Genomic DNA, 14,435 nt, shown 5'->3' with positions numbered 1-14,435 from the left:
GCCGATGGTCTCCCCCATGCACACACCCCTCTGGAGCTGCCGGCTTCCTCCCCCCCCCCCCCAACGCCCTCCCTCTGCAGCTCAGAGCAGCCAGGGCCTGGGCGGGAGGGGCCGCCTCAATTAATCACCTCGCACTAATCTTCCCATCTCCGGACCCCAACCCGCTCGGGTCTGCAGGACCAGGCCAGCAGCAGACAGGCTGGGCCCACTGGGGCGGGGGCCGTGTGGATACTGGGGCCATCGAGGGGCTGCTGGGGGTGGTGAGTACGGGGCAGGTGGGTAAGAGTGGGAGCTGGGGCGCAGAGAGCCCCCCAGGGCAGAGGACTATGGGGGCAGTGTCCCAGCCTCCTCCCTTCCTGGGGGGGGGGGGGTCCTAGACAGAGAGAGACGGACAGACAGAAAAAAGCAGACATGCAGGCAGAGGCAATCCAGGAGAGCTGGAGAAGGAAAGAGAAAATAGAGCTGGAGGGACAGGCACCCAGGGAGCCGTGCAAAAAAATGACCCGAGAGAAGAGGAGGGGGAGGCGGACGGAGAGCGAGACCATCCGAGGTGGACGGAGGGCCGGGCCGGGCAGGGTGAATGCGGGACCCGGTGCGCCTTTCCTCGGCACATCGAACCCCAGACCCAGAGGACTCGGGGGGGGGGGGGGGGGCTCCCTGCCCTCCCCAGCCGGGGGTCTCACCACCGCCTGCCCTGCTGCCATCCCGCCAGGTGGGGGTGAGGACAAGCCATGTTCCTGAGCCCGGGTGAGGGGCCCGCGGCGGAGGGGGGGGCGCCGGGCCCGGGCGAGGAGGCCCCCAAGAAGCAGCACCGGAGAAACCGCACGACCTTCACCACGTACCAGCTGCATCAGCTGGAGAGGGCGTTCGAGGCCTCCCACTACCCGGACGTTTACAGCCGCGAGGAGCTGGCGGCCAAGGTGCACCTGCCCGAGGTGCGCGTGCAGGTGAGGGCACCGGGCAGCCCAGGGAGGGAGCCGGGGCCACACTCGGGCCCTCCGGGGGCACAGGCAGGCGAGACACTGGGAAGGCTTCCCGGAGGAGGAGATGTGGGACTGAGACCTCGGCGTTGGAGTGAAAGTCGGCCAGTCGGGAAGGAGGCAGGGGGTTGGGGTGGCCGGCTGGCTCAGGTGGTAGAACTTGTAACTCTTGATCTCAGGGTCGTGAGTTCAAGCCCCACTTCGGGTGTAGAGATTGCTTAAAAATAAAATCACTTAAAACGAAAGGAGGGAGAGAAGGCAGGCAGGCAGGCAGGCAGCGCGGTGTCTTTCTGGGCGCACAGAGCAGTGTATGCAGAGGCGCGGAAGGTTACACTGGGGGTGTTTCCGTGGCGCTGGGCGCGAAGCGGGTGGCAGGGGATGCCGACCGCGGCTGAGAAACGGCTTTCCACGGGCGTCAGACGCTGCGCCGGTGGCTGGGACTCCGCGCCCAGGGCCGAGTTTCAGAGAAGACCCCAGGTCGGCTTGATGGGGGCCGTGGGGGGGCCTTCTTCTCGGAGAGGGCCATCTCCTTGAGGCAGGTAACTGCAGGTCAGAGGGAGGCTAGCCGGTTCTGCACAGCGGGGAGCCCCAAAGGAGGACACAGGGGGGTAGGGAGCGGCGGGCTGGCTCCTCCCCACAGAGCCTGAACCGGGAGCACCCCTCTCACCACCTCCAGGTGTGGTTCCAGAACCGCCGGGCCAAGTGGCGCCGCCAGGAGCGTCTGGAGTCGGGCTCCGGGGCCGTGGCAGCCCCGAGGCTCCCCGAGGCCCCAGCCCTGCCGTTCGCCCGCCCTCCGGCCATGCCGCTGCCCCTGGAGCCCTGGCTGGGCCCCGGGCCCCCGGCCGTGCCAGGCCTCCCGCGCCTCCTGGGCCCAGGCCCCGGGCTGCAGGCGTCCTTCGGGCCCCACGCCTTTGGCCCAGCCTTCACGGAGGGCTTCGCCCTGGAGGAGGCGTCCCTGCGGCTGCTGGCCAAGGAGCACGCACAGGCTCTGGACAGGGCCTGGCCTCCGGCCTGAGTCTGGGGCCCGCCCGTGGCCACCCGTGCCGGTGCCCCTGCCTCGCATCCCGGGGAGGAGGTGACCTGGCGGGGGCCTTGGCCTCCCCGCCTGCGGACTGCGAGGCTCTGAGGCAGTAAGGCTGCCATCGCAAGACACGCCCAAGTCCCCCTGCCCGCTCCTCGTCCCTCACGGCGGAGCCCCGGCTCTCTCAGAAGTGACAAAGAGCAGCAGTGGCCGCCCATGGCCCTGGCGCCTTTCACTGTGTGTCCCCCGCGTGCCCATCGCTTTACCCCTCATGACAGCTGCTTTATGGGGGAGGAAACCGGCCCAGGGAGGCCAGTTTCCACAGCCACACGGCCACTCAGGGTGGAGCCGTCCTTCAAGCTCGTTGCCCAAGCCCAACACCCCAGGTGCCAGGCCGAGTCCACGCCGGTGTGGGACGTGGGGGGACCCGGGCTGGGCGCAAACGGCGCGTTCTCAGGCAGAAGCATGCGGACGCTCTGCTCCCTCTGTAAATCAAAATGTGGCTTCTGTCCCCACTGACCACAGACCCGGTCACGTCTCCCAGCCCAGTGAGGGCGGGATGGGGCCCTGCTGGCAAGACCCACATTTGTCCCGCCAACCCAGCCACGTCTCCCCAGGGCGTGACGGACACCCTTCCGGAACTCGGCTGGACTCCTTGGCAAGGCGGCCACGGAGGGCAAGGAACAGGGTGTGAGCAGGCCGGAGGCCCCCCCCAGCGGCAGCAGGACACGGGACTTCCCCATAGGGCGGGGCAGCCCAGGTCACGACAGGAGGGGAGGGGCTGGAAGGCAGGAGGTGCACGTAACCGCCCTCCCTTCGAGCTCTGTCCGCGAAGTAACCACAGGTTCACTTCCGGGTCACACCCACTGGGTGGGGTTCGAGCTGCCCTGCTCACCTTGGCTCACGTGACAGCTCAGGCAGGAGCCCCCGGCCCTGTCTTCCTCGTATGGTGGCAGCCAGGTCAACGGCCCACCCACGCATCTCCCATCCATCTGACCGCCGGCCGCCCACCCGCCCATCCCCCACCCATCCATCGTCCGGTGATCCCTCTATCCATCCATCCACTGCGCGACCGGGCTGTAACGGTGAACAGAACGAGACAAAAATCCCTACCCTGACGGAGTTGCCGCTCTGATGGGACACGGACGTGAAGCACAACTCAATAAACACCGACATTCGTACGTAAAACCCCAGCCGGCTGTAAGTGCTGGGAGGAAATAAAACCAGGAGAGGCAGTCGAGTGCATGCAGCAACTGTAGTTCGACAGGGCGGTCGGGAGGGCTCTCAGACGTGACATCACGGAATTGGAGGAGGCAAAAGAGGGAGCCATGGGAACACCTGGGCGGGGGGAGCCACCCAGGCAGCGGGAACAGCACACCCAAAGGCTCTGGGGCAGGACCGGGGTTGGCAGGAGGGAGGAACCACCAGGAGGCCCCTGTGGCTGCAGCAGCGAGGTGCCCGCAGGGAGGTGACAGGAGGCAGGTGTGGCAAGACCTTGTAGCCGTTACACCTTTGTTTTTACACCGAGAGCCAAGAGGTTCCACGGGAGGGCTGGGACCCTCCGCCTGCTCTGGGCGGGCCACAGGGAGGGCAAGTAATCCGCTTGGGCAGAGTCTTCCTAAGAGGATGAGGACTCCCATTTTCCTGGGACCAGACGGAATTAGTCCCCAGCCCCGCCCACCCAGCCACACAAGCAGAGGAGTCCAGAGGGCCCCTGGTCCGGCCCCCAGGGGGTGCCCTCATCCCATCCCCCACTCCACCCCTTGCAAGCCCCAGCCTCCGCCCTGGGTCCCAGGCAGGGCAGGAGTTAGGACTGCTGGGAGCTGGGGTTCTCACTCAGGTCTGTGGGTCAGGTTCGCAGGGTCTTAATGCAGGATTCCGGGATGCATCTCCTGCTGGGGGGAAGGTGAGGGAGGGGGCGGGGGAGACGGAGACCCGGGGACCAGACGGGTGGACAGGAGGATGGTGGTGAGGCCCAGGTCCCCGGGCTGTTTCAAATGACCGGCCCATGCAGACGACACATGACTCTGGCCAAAGAAGGAAAACGAAGTCCCTTCTCTCTGGCTGGGCTTGCTAAACTAGGTAGGGGGCTTCAGCCAGGAGTCCTGGAGCCACACTTGTCCAAGAGAACTAGTCCCTGGGGCTACAAGGACCCAGAGACAGAGCCACACACCTGGACACGGAAGTCCCCGAGGCCAGCATGCCTCAGGGCAGAGCCCGCCCCAGACACTTCGGCTTCCGAAGGCCACAAAGACCCTTACGGTCTGGGTGGCATGGAAAAGGGTTGAGTCCCTTGCAACCAAGAGAGTTGGGTCTAAAAACACCTCCTCCTGGAAGACAAGCTGGGGCCTCTTGGGCAGCATGAGAAATCCCAAAGATGGACAGCAACTGCCCAGGGGGAGGCTGCAGCCACGGAACCACGGGGCCTGAGTCGCCCCCCCCCCCCCACCTGCCCCAGTCTCCCTCCCGGCTCTGGCAGCAGATGGCACCCAGCAGCACCCAGGGCCCGCAAGGACCCCCAGGGCCCTGGTCGAGCCTCACTCTGGGGACCAACCAGGCACCAGGTGAGGGGCCTCCTCTGCTCTCAGAAAACTCTTTTCTCCAGGCAGATAGAGTCTTCTGTGGGGGCAGGATGGGGAAGACGCTGTGTGCCTCCGGGGTCCTCCTGCCGGGCCTGGTGAGGTCCCTGACGGGTCAGGGCGGCCCCGGGGCCTTCCCCTGCTAGAACTTCCGGTTCTTGCTCAATCGGTTGTGACGCCAGATGTTGTGTTTCCGCAGCAGCCGCCAGTACTCCCGGGTCTCGGGGTCCAGCTCCTCCAGCTTCTTGGGGGGGCCCACGTTCATCTGGAACAGCCTGAGGCGGTGTGGGCAGGGGTCAGGGCCGCACAGCAGACCCCCACAGCTCCCCCACCCCAGGCACCCTGGGTAGAGGCAGCAGCACACGGGGCCCCACACAGAGGCTGTGCAGTCCTGCCCCAGGGCCTTTGCACTGGCTGTTCCATCCACCTTTAAAGCTCCTTCCACCCACTCAGGTCTGGAGCCACGCATCACCTCCCCAGGGAAGCCCTCTGGAAAGCACAGGGGATCAGCTAGGCCACCTTCACCCATCACTTGGTCTCCCGGGTCTCCAGTCTGGCCCACTCACCACTCAGGGTACTCCTCGTCTGGCTTCAGGACCACGTCCTGGCCCTCCTTGTAGATGTTGACGCCCATGGCATGAGTGGTGAGTCGGACAGGGTCCGTGCATACATCTGGGTCCTTCAGGGCCTCGCTGACCACACCACCTTTGCCGCCTTTGCCCCCCTTCATGACTGGGGGGGGGGGGGGGTGGGAGGGTGGGAGAGAGTCGTTTCTGTCCAGCTGCACCCCAGGAGGCCAGCCTTCTTTTCTACCCCTTTCTCCGGGTGGCCCCCGGGTCCCCTAGACTCTTGCCTGCTGCACCCAAAATGATCTTTTTTAATGCTTATTTTTGAGACAGAGAGCGAGAGCAGGGGAGGAGCAGAGAGAAGGGGACACAGGATCCTTAGCAGTGAGTCCGATGCGGGGCTTGAAGCCATGAACCGTGAGAATGTGACCTGAGCGGAAGTCTGACGCTCAACCGACTGAGCCATCCAGGCACCCCATGCACCCAAAATGACTTTAAGTGAGACGCAGATATTGCTTTTAACACTGCCGCGCAGACGGACCAGGTCATTGCTCTCCAATTCTGTTTTGATACCTTCTGTTTATCTCACAGAGAAAAAGGTCCGGTATGTGTCTTTAACGCCCAACATTTTGTCAGTTCCCTCCTTTCAACAAAGGAGATCAGGCAACGCTATACCCAGCTGATTTTGCCTTTGCTTAGGTGGCTAATACTTAGACGGGCCCCTCTGCTTCCTCGAATTTCCGGTGGCGGGTAGCCCAAGGTCACACAGTGACCCAAGAGTTGGGACCCCAGTTCCTAACACCCCGCCCCGCCGCAACAAAACACATCCCGCACCGGCGCAGTGAGCCAAATCCCTTCCCAGGTCCCTCAGAGCGCGCCTGCGCAAATAGCTCAGCGTCTGCCTCTTTAAGCTCGCGCCCGGATTCTAGGCACCGCCTCCCACACAAGCGCCTGCGCACTATTAACTCCCAATTCCCAAACCATGCCCATCTGGGTCCCTCTTAACCCAGCTCACCCGGTCTCTTGGCGTAACCCCGTACAAGGAGTCTTCCAGGCTCGACAGGGACCGGGAGCTCCCGGGCCGACCAGCTGGCCCAGGTCCGCGTAGCCCCGTAGAGGCATCTGGCCGCCATGGCGTATGCCGGCTGTCCGCACGTGCGCTTTTCCGGGAGACGACAGCGGCTAAGGGGTGCTTGGGAGTTGTAGGCTCCTAGAGATTTCTGGGAAATGTAGTACTCCACCGTTAGCCATTCACCGTGACTTCTTTTACAGGGGTCTTCAGTTACCGTGTGAGGGGACTTTCCAAAGAGATTTCATTTACTTATTGCCCTTCTTTGGTTACTTACCACTTAAAGATCACACCTTATGCATTCCTGATTCTATTCAATGAGCAATTACTGAAAACCTAGAAGTAATTGGCTAATACTTAATAGCCTCATTATCCTCCAGCCCTTTTGCTAAATCTGTAGCCAGCTCGATCTCGTTTAATCCTCACCAGTAGCAGGTAGCTGCTATTATTATCCCCAGTTTATAATTGCGGAAGCGAAGCTCGGGGAGGGAAAGTTATGCCAGGACGCGTCATCCCTCCTCCCTACTGTGAGCGAAACCGGAAGTCCATGTAAAATAGGGTCCCGGCGCTGCTTCCTGTGTCCCTGGAGTCGAAAGAGACCGCCTCTCCCTTTGGTATTTTCCAGTCCCATTTCTTCTCATCCATTGGGATAACGCCCACAGCCGCAGAAGGCAGGCAATGATCACTAACCCCGTTTTGTAATTGAGGAGTCAGGCCCAGAGGCCAGCCCGGGCTCTCACTCTGTGTAAACAGAGCATTTGGACTCGAACCCTTGGTTCCGACACCTGGCGCTCCGGCGCCGCGAGGCTGGCTGGGAGAACTACATTTCCCAGCAGGCCCGGCAAACGCGCGCAAGCCCAGTGGGCCGGGAGCGCTGCGCGGACGGACCGGCCGGGGCCGCGGCCGCTGGAGGGCTGTCCTGCCGGGGCGTGGGGTCCTGGGGGCCGTGCGGGCTGAGGCCACCTCGGTGTGGGAAGTGAGTGGCCTGACGGGGCAGAACGGGGTCTGGAGCCGGCGGCTGAGGTAGGGGGTCTGAAGTCTTGAGTCTGGGGTCTTCGGGAGGACCGGGGTCTTCACTTGTAGCTTTAGGCTCGAGTTAGGTCTTCAGGCTGGGTTCTGAGGTCCGGGTCAGAGCCTGGGGTTGATCTTGAGCGTGACATTGGAGGTTTTCAGACGAAGCTCTGCTTTCTGGGGTCTTGGATCTCGGCTGAGACTGAGGTCTTGAGTCCGCGGTCTCATGGACCTGTACCAACCAGGTCTGTAGAGTCAGGGTGTGTCTCCCACCTGGGTTACAAGGTCGCGGTGGAGCAAGATGTGGAAGAACTAAGTCTGGGGTGACGGGGTCCATGGCTGGGAGAGGCCTGGGGTGACAGGTACAGGGCCGCGGGGGGGGGGGGGGCGGACCTCAGGGTTTGGAGCCTGTGGAGCTACTGTCTTACAACGGCCTGTTCTGCGCCTCAGTTTCCTCATCTATACAATGGAGATCATAGCGGACCCTTCCTTGGAGGGTATGGTGCGGCTTAAGTTATGTGTTCTGTACGAGCGGTGCCCACCTAGAGCCTGGCACCTGGTTGGCACTCAGGAGATCGTATCTTTGAATCTCTCTTTCAGATGCTGGCCCAGGCATGGAATCCCTGACAACTTCCCAGTCTCCCCCAGGCCCTCCAGCTATGGACTTGGAGGAGCCCAGGGACGCCCTTTCACCCCCTCAGGAGGTCACCCCCAACTGCCAGTGGGACCCGGTGCCGGGAGGCCCCGGCAGCCTGAATCAGATGGAACTTGATGGGCCAAGTATTCGGGAACTGGTGCAACAGTTTGAGGCTCTGCCTGGTGATCTGGCGAGCTTGTCCCCAGACGGACCTCCCTGCCCCCTGCACGTTGCCACCGGCCACGGCCTGGCCTCCCGGGACGTTGCTGATGCCCATGGGCTCTTGTCTGCCGAGGCCGGCCGGGACGACCTGCTGAGCCTTCTGCACTGCCAGGAGTGTCCTCCTCCCCAGTCTTGTCCGAAGGAGCCTCCGGACCCTGCTCCTCGCCTGTTGCAGCCCCCTGAGGACCCAGACGGGGATGCTGGCCCCCCGGAATGGCCGGAGGGCGCTTCTGCCGAGCAGGCCGGCAGCCGGAGCTCAAGCAGCTCCCCAGAACCGTGGCTGGAGACAGTCCCTCTGGTTGTTCCCGAAGAGCCCCCTGCCAGTGTCCAGGTAGAGCCTGTCCCGCCTCCTGGGCCGCCTCTGCTGCCAGCAGCCAAGCCAGGGGACTCAGTCCTGCCCCTCTTCTGTCTTCTTCCAGAGCCCCAAGACCCTGGTGCCATACCCTGCCCTCCAGGAGGGTGAGTGTCCTGTCCTCCCTGGCCGCAGGGACTGGGCAGTTTCAGAATAGCCCAGCTCAGGCTCCCAAATTGGCACAAAGTTGGCCAGTGACGAGTTGCTTCTAGAGAGGCTCTGAGGTTGGTTGAGTAGATTCCAGACGGTCCGGCGAGAATGTTCTAGAATGAATTGGGACGGAAGGGCAGGTTTGCCATGTGGAGCACCGGGTTCTAGAGCAGGGGTTGGCAGATCGCCATCTGCGGACCACATCCAGCCCGCCGCCTGTCCTGGCACGTCTTGTGAGCTAACCAGCTCTTAGGTTAAGAAAAAAAATTTTTTTTTTCATGTTTTTATTTTGAGAGCGAGAGTGCGCACGAGGAGGGGAGGGGCAGAGAGAGAGGGAGCGAGAGCGTCCAAAGCAGGCTCCGCGCCGTCAGCACAGAGCCCCACCTGGGGCTCGATCTCATGAACCGCGAGATCGTGACCTGAGCCGAAGTCAAGAGTCGGTCGCTTCACCGACTGAGCCACCCAGGCGCCCTGGCTCTTACATTTTTAAGCGGTTGGAAGAAAACAGAATAATATTTCTTGATGCATAAAAAAGATGTGCAACTCAAATTTCGGCATCCACAAATAAAGTTTTATTGAGACACGTCCAGGCCCATTCATTCACGGACTGTCTATGGTGGTTTTCATGTTACAACGGCCAGGGGTTGAGTAGTTGCAACAGAGACCGTCTGGCCCACAAAGACAGACATATTTACTGTGTGTCTCCTTGCATAAGAAGTTTATCAATCTCTGCCCCGAAGGCATGGAAAGAACTGGTTCTGGGCATCTAGAATGTTCTAGGACTTCCACCTAAACTACCTGAGGCTATAAGTCAAAGAGCAAAGTTTTATGGTTGTGGGAAGGGGAGCTGGTTTGGACCTATGGTTACAAGGTGCCGGAATCATGGGCGGAGCTATGAGTCACCCAGGTAATTCCAGATTTTGGCATTTTGCCTGTGGTTCTAGATTAAGAGAACCTGGGCTGGTGAGAGTGTTCTGGAATGAACAGAGCTATCTAGACTGGGGGGTTTCATAATCATGGATGGAAAAGAGCTTATGTGCCGCTCCAGACCAAAGGAGGGTGTTCTGCCACTGTGGATAGGGCCATCTGATTCTAGAGTACTCAGAAAGTTCTAGAGTTGTGCTATACAATAGAATCATAACGTGAGCCACGAGTGACTTTCGATTTCCTAGTTCTCTGCTTTACAGAAAAAATAAGTAAAACTAGTAACATTTTTTTAATTTTTAAAAAATATTTATTTATTGGGGCACCTGGGCGGCCTAGTGGGCTGAGCGTCCAACTTCAGCTCAGGTCCTGATCTCGCGGTCTGAGAGTTTGAGCCCCACGTCCGGCTCTGTCCTGACGGCTCAGAGCCTGGAGCCTGCTTTGGATTCTGTGTCTCCCTCTCTCTCTGCCCCTCCCCTGCTCGCACTCTGTCTCTCTCTCTCTCTATCAAAAATAAATAAATGTTAAAAATATATACAATTATTTATTTATTTTGAGAGACGGAGAGAGAGAATCACAAGCAGCCTCCACTACGTCAGCACAGAGCCTGACACGGGGCTCGATCCCACGATCCGTGAGATCATGACCTGAGTCAAGACGAAGAATCAGATGCTTAACCCAGTGAGCCCACCCCGGGCACTCCAAAATTCATACCATTTTAACTAACTCAAACGTATTTGAGTGTCGTTTCAACGTCCAATCGGTATCTTACAATTGTCTTACGTTTGTTTCACACTAAATTTTCAAAATTCCGTGTGCATTTTATACGTCACAGCGTATTTCAGGGGCACGGCACCCACAGGTGCCTGGCTGTTGGCATATTGGATGGTGCGGTTCTAGAAGCTCAGAGTAGAGCTGTCTGCTGTTCCAGAATGCTTAGGGTCTTCCAGAGCTGGGGCCTGTACCTGTCGCTGTAAACAAACAAAGCAATGGCTCCCGGTTAGGACACTTTAGAACTGACCGAGCTGTCTGGTCTGGTTCTAGACTGCTCAGGGAATTACAGAACCAGGAGGGGAACGTTCTGCGTGTTTCTGGGCTGGGTTGGTGGACTTCTAGAACTTTGAGGAGTTGTTTGTTGCTGGGCTGCTCGGAAAATTCTTAGAACCACCGGGTACAACTGAAGTGTCGCAACTATGTGAGGATGTTCTAGAACCGTTAGAAGCATGACCCGATGCCGTCACGATGAAGAAGTTACAGAATCACGGAGTGGGGAGATGTGGTTCTGGAGTGGTGCCCATTTCTGGACGCCCCCCCCCCCCCCCGGAATTCTGTGGTCGGAGACTGTCGGAGAGTTCTGGAGTCACAGAGGGGAGCCAGCTGGGGTTCTGGACGGTGTGAGTTTTAGAAATGTGACAAGGGGTCTCTTTCTGCTCTGATCGGGCAGTTCTCTGAGTATGGAACAGAGTCGTCTGCAGTTCTGGGCTGGCAAGGGAGAAATCTGGAACGGTGGTCAAAGCTCACTGGCTCTAGATGGATTCGGGGGATTCCAGAACCACCGAGTGACGCTGACTGGTCCTAGGACATTGCTGGTTTTAGAAACGGGACTGCCTGGTTGTAGCCTGATGACAAAATTCTAGAAACACAGGGTGGAGGTGTCCGTCGTGAGCTTTTTTTTTTTTTTCTGGGGGGCTCTGACCCTGGTTCTAGACCCTCAGGGGTCCAGAAACTGGGTCATCTGGCCCAGAGTCCTTGAGCCGTGGACAGAGTCAGCTGGTTCGAGACTGACGAGAGGGCTCTAGATCTGTGAAGGCCAAGCTGCTTGTCCCTCCTGCTGCTGGGATGGTTCTGGAACGGCGGGCAGACCCGCGTGGCTCGAGTGCTAGGCTGGGGGGTAGAAGTCGGTGCTTCCAGACCACCGTGGGAGCCGGGACCCTGGGCGGAGCGTGTGGGGCTGGACACGGCCGGCAGGTCTCTCGGGCTGACCCTCCTCCGCTGTCGCCTTCAGTCCCTGGTCCCTGTGACCATGAAGACCTCCTAGACGGTGTCATATTTGGGGCCAAATACTTGGGCTCCACCCAGCTGGTGTCCGAGCGGAACCCGCCCCCCAGCACACGCATGGCCCAGGCCCGGGAGGCGATGGACCGCGTCAAGGTGAAGCCAGGGCCGGGCAGGTGGGGCTCCCCAGGGCCGGCGGGAGGTGGGGGGCGCAGGGGGGAGCCGCAGGCCGGTCCTCCGAGGCCCCTGGAGCCTGGCGGGGGTGGGGCGGGCAGAGGCTGGGTCTTCGTGGGCCTCCACTTCCCACCCACCCCCCCCCCCACAGGCCCCCGAGGGGGAGACCCAGCCCATGACGGAGGTGGACCTCTTTGTCTCCACCAAGAGGGTCAAGGTTCTGACGGCTGACTCCCAGGTACAGGGCCGGCCCGGCCTCCGGGCTGGGGGCGCCCCCGCCCCCCCCGAGGGTCTGCACAGCCCGCCCAGGCCTGGTCTCCCTCCCCCCCCCCGCCCCCCTGCAGGAGGCCATGATGGACCACGCCCTGCAGACCATCTCCTACATTGCCGACATCGGCAACGTGCTGGTGCTCATGGCCCGGCGGCGGCTGGCCCGGCGGCCGGCGCCCCAGGCACACAGCCGCCAGCTCTACAGGATGATCTGTCACGTCTTCCACTCAGAGGACGTGAGCAGCCTGGCTCCGGGCGTCGGGGGGGGGGGGGGGGGAGAGGGGGACTCGGGGCCCGCCCTGCGCTCTTCCAGAGACCCCCTGGTCACGCCGTCCCTGCAGCGTCCTTCCATCGGTCCTCAGCGCTGTCGGCTGTCTCCCCCACCACCCCCGGGCCTCTGGTCTTTGCCATAAGCCTCAGAGACTGGCGGCCCACCCCCCAACCTTCCCCCCTCCGGGCCGGTGTCCCTCCCCTCCCCCGACAGATTCCCCAAGACAGCGGCTGCTTTCCACAGTCCCCATAGCCACAGGGCACGGGGTGGTCTCCCAGGAATCCTGTCCTTGGTGGGGCCGGGAGGGCTCAGCCCCGAGGACGCCCGAGGGTCTGGGAGACCTGAAGGAGGGGGGCGGGACACCCCCCGAGAGCCGCTGCCCGTCACCACGCAGGCCCAGCTCATTGCTCAGGCCATCGGCCAGGCCTTCAGCGTGGCCTACAGGCAGTTCCTCCGGGAGAGCGGCATCGACCCCAGCCAGGTGGGCGCCCAGCAGAGCCTGGGGGCCACGGGTCCCGGCCACCTACACAACGGGGACCTCGACCACTTCTCCAACAGCGAGAACTGCAGGGAGGTGAGCGTGCGGGCCGGGGGGGCCCCTGCCAGCCCCCCTCAGAGCCGCCCTCATGCCCCCCACCCACCGTGTCCCCCCCTCCCCCAGGTGTGCATCGAGAAGCGTCGGGGTGAGGGCCTGGGCGTGGCCCTGGTGGAGTCGGGCTGGGGCTCCCTGCTGCCCACGGCCGTCATCGCCAACCTGCTGCATGGGGGCCCTGCCGAGCGCTCGGGGGCCCTCAGCATCGGGGACCGCCTTACTGCCATCAACGGGACCAGCCTGGTGGGGCTGCCCCTGGCCGCCTGCCAGGCCGCCGTCCGCGTGAGTCCTCTCAGGGTGGCAGGGTGCTCTCCCTGGGCCAGTCCAGAGGGGCATGGAGCATTAAGTCCCCCCCCTGCTGCCGCGTGCTCCGGGAGAGGGGACGTTGTTGGCCTGGGTGACCGTGATGGGGTGAAGGCAGGATGGGAGCACCAGCAGCCCAGCTACAGAGCCGGGGGCCTTCCTCTCCGCCGCGAGGCGGCAAGCGTGTTCTTGAGTCTGGACCCTTTTGTTGGATGGGGAAACTGAGGCCCGAACACGGGGAGGGACCTGGCCAGGTCAGGAGGGCGGGTCCGACACGGCCCACGCAGCAGGTTAAGGAGTGAGCACGGCCGCCCTGGCTAGAAGCTTGCTTCCCGTGAGGAAACGGAGGCCGCGGGAAGGGAGGGGAGAGGTCACACAGCTCCGACCCGAGGCTGCCGGGCTTGAGTCTTGTGTTCTTAACTGCTTCTCGAGGAGCCTTCTAGAATCTAGGGCCCTGACTCCAAAGCTCCATTTTACGAGTGGGTAAACTGAGGCCCGGAGGGAGCTGCAGCGTGCCGCGAGGTCCGGCAGCGCCCCGGGGGCCTCGCTAAGCCCACAGCCCCTGTCGCGCACAGGAGGTGAAGTCGCAGACGCTGGTGACCCTCAGCATCATCCACTGCCCGCCGGTCACCACGGCCATCATCCGCCGGCCCCACGCCCGCGAACAGCTGGGCTTCTGCGTGGAGGACGGCATCGTGAGACCCCGGCCCCGGGACAGGGTGGGAGGGGGGTGGGGGGTGGGGGGGGAGACCAGCGGCCCTCCCCCCCCCCTGAGCAGCACGGCCCCCTCCCCGCCCCCTCCAGATCTGCAGCCTCCTCCGGGGCGGCATCGCTGAGCGCGGGGGCGTGCGCGTGGGGCACCGCATCATCGAGATCAATGGGCACAGCGTGGTGGCCACGCCGCACGCCCGCATCATCGAGCTGCTCACCGAGGCGCACGTTGAGGTGCGCGGGCAGCGGCCGGGGCGGGGCCGGGGGCGGGGCCGGGGGCGTGCCCTCCTGCCGGCCCAGGCCCGCCCCCAGCCGCCGGCCTCCGCTCTGGCCCCCCAGGTCCACATCAAAACGATGCCGGCCGCCACCTACCGCCTGCTCACGGGCCAGGAGCAGCCCGTGTACCTGTGACCGGCCACCAGCCCGCCACCGTGCCTTAGCGCCAGCAGCCCCGGGACTCCGTCCGCGGGGCCTCCGGAGGCTTCTTGGCTCCCTGTTATTCTCTGATTGAAAACATTAAATGCTTAACAAACGGGCAGCATCTTGGCTCGAGATCTGTGGCGTTGAGAGAGGAAGGATACGACCGACTCTCAACTCGGTGTCCTTCT

At 62.3% G+C, this 14,435-nt stretch overlaps 3 protein-coding genes across 3 annotated transcripts; 2 read left to right on the top strand and 1 right to left on the bottom strand.

Moving 5' to 3' along the window:
- The first annotated feature begins 681 nt into the window (after positions 1-681).
- RAX2 (retina and anterior neural fold homeobox 2) lies at positions 682-3,241 on the top strand. Its single transcript, XM_045491504.1, has 2 exons — positions 682-947; positions 1,657-3,241. The coding sequence occupies exons 1-2, from the start codon at positions 732-734 to the stop codon at positions 1,993-1,995; spliced, it is 555 nt and encodes a 184-aa protein (XP_045347460.1). The 5' UTR covers positions 682-731; the 3' UTR covers positions 1,996-3,241.
- Positions 3,242-3,850: 609 nt separating this feature from the next.
- MRPL54 (mitochondrial ribosomal protein L54) lies at positions 3,851-6,819 on the bottom strand. Its single transcript, XM_045491505.1, has 4 exons — positions 6,493-6,819; positions 6,162-6,366; positions 5,147-5,312; positions 3,851-4,855 (listed from the first exon to the last, which is right to left on the bottom strand). Exons 2-4 carry the CDS (start codon positions 6,277-6,279, stop codon positions 4,723-4,725), a joined length of 417 nt encoding a protein of 138 aa, XP_045347461.1. The 5' UTR covers positions 6,280-6,366; positions 6,493-6,819; the 3' UTR covers positions 3,851-4,722.
- A 239-nt stretch (positions 6,820-7,058) lies between these two features.
- APBA3 (amyloid beta precursor protein binding family A member 3) lies at positions 7,059-14,365 on the top strand. The gene is made up of 11 exons (XM_045491496.1): positions 7,059-7,238; positions 7,827-8,416; positions 8,505-8,544; positions 11,517-11,662; positions 11,832-11,918; positions 12,025-12,186; positions 12,616-12,795; positions 12,883-13,095; positions 13,692-13,811; positions 13,921-14,061; positions 14,167-14,365. The coding sequence occupies exons 2-11, from the start codon at positions 7,841-7,843 to the stop codon at positions 14,236-14,238; spliced, it is 1,737 nt and encodes a 578-aa protein (XP_045347452.1). The 5' UTR covers positions 7,059-7,238; positions 7,827-7,840; the 3' UTR covers positions 14,239-14,365.
- The last annotated feature ends 70 nt before the right edge of the window (positions 14,366-14,435 follow it).

This window comes from Leopardus geoffroyi, chromosome A2 (genome assembly GCF_018350155.1).
Source record: "Leopardus geoffroyi isolate Oge1 chromosome A2, O.geoffroyi_Oge1_pat1.0, whole genome shotgun sequence".
NCBI lineage: Eukaryota > Metazoa > Chordata > Mammalia > Carnivora > Felidae > Leopardus > Leopardus geoffroyi.
The sequence above is the reverse complement of the archived record's forward strand: the minus strand, read 5'-3'. Positions and strand labels throughout refer to the sequence as shown.

Bases quoted from the DNA above. Each gene is read 5' to 3' on its own strand.
- MRPL54 (XM_045491505.1), bottom strand. From the start codon at position 6,279: ATGGCGGCCAGATGCCTCTACGGGGCTACGCGGACCTGGGCCAGCTGG. The intron at 5,313-6,161 runs GTGAGCTGGGTT...CCCCCCCCCCAG, and splicing joins GGGTTACGCCAAGAGACCGG to TCATGAAGGGGGGCAAAGGC. The intron at 4,856-5,146 runs GTGAGTGGGCCA...ACACCGCCTCAG, and splicing joins GACGAGGAGTACCCTGAGTG to GCTGTTCCAGATGAACGTGG.
- RAX2 (XM_045491504.1), top strand. From the start codon at position 732: ATGTTCCTGAGCCCGGGTGAGGGGCCCGCGGCGGAGGGGGGGGCGCCG. The intron at 948-1,656 runs GTGAGGGCACCG...CACCACCTCCAG, and splicing joins TGCCCGAGGTGCGCGTGCAG to GTGTGGTTCCAGAACCGCCG.
- APBA3 (XM_045491496.1), top strand. From the start codon at position 7,841: ATGGAATCCCTGACAACTTCCCAGTCTCCCCCAGGCCCTCCAGCTATG. The intron at 12,187-12,615 runs GTGAGCAGCCTG...GTCACCACGCAG, and splicing joins ACGTCTTCCACTCAGAGGAC to GCCCAGCTCATTGCTCAGGC. The intron at 12,796-12,882 runs GTGAGCGTGCGG...CCCCTCCCCCAG, and splicing joins ACAGCGAGAACTGCAGGGAG to GTGTGCATCGAGAAGCGTCG.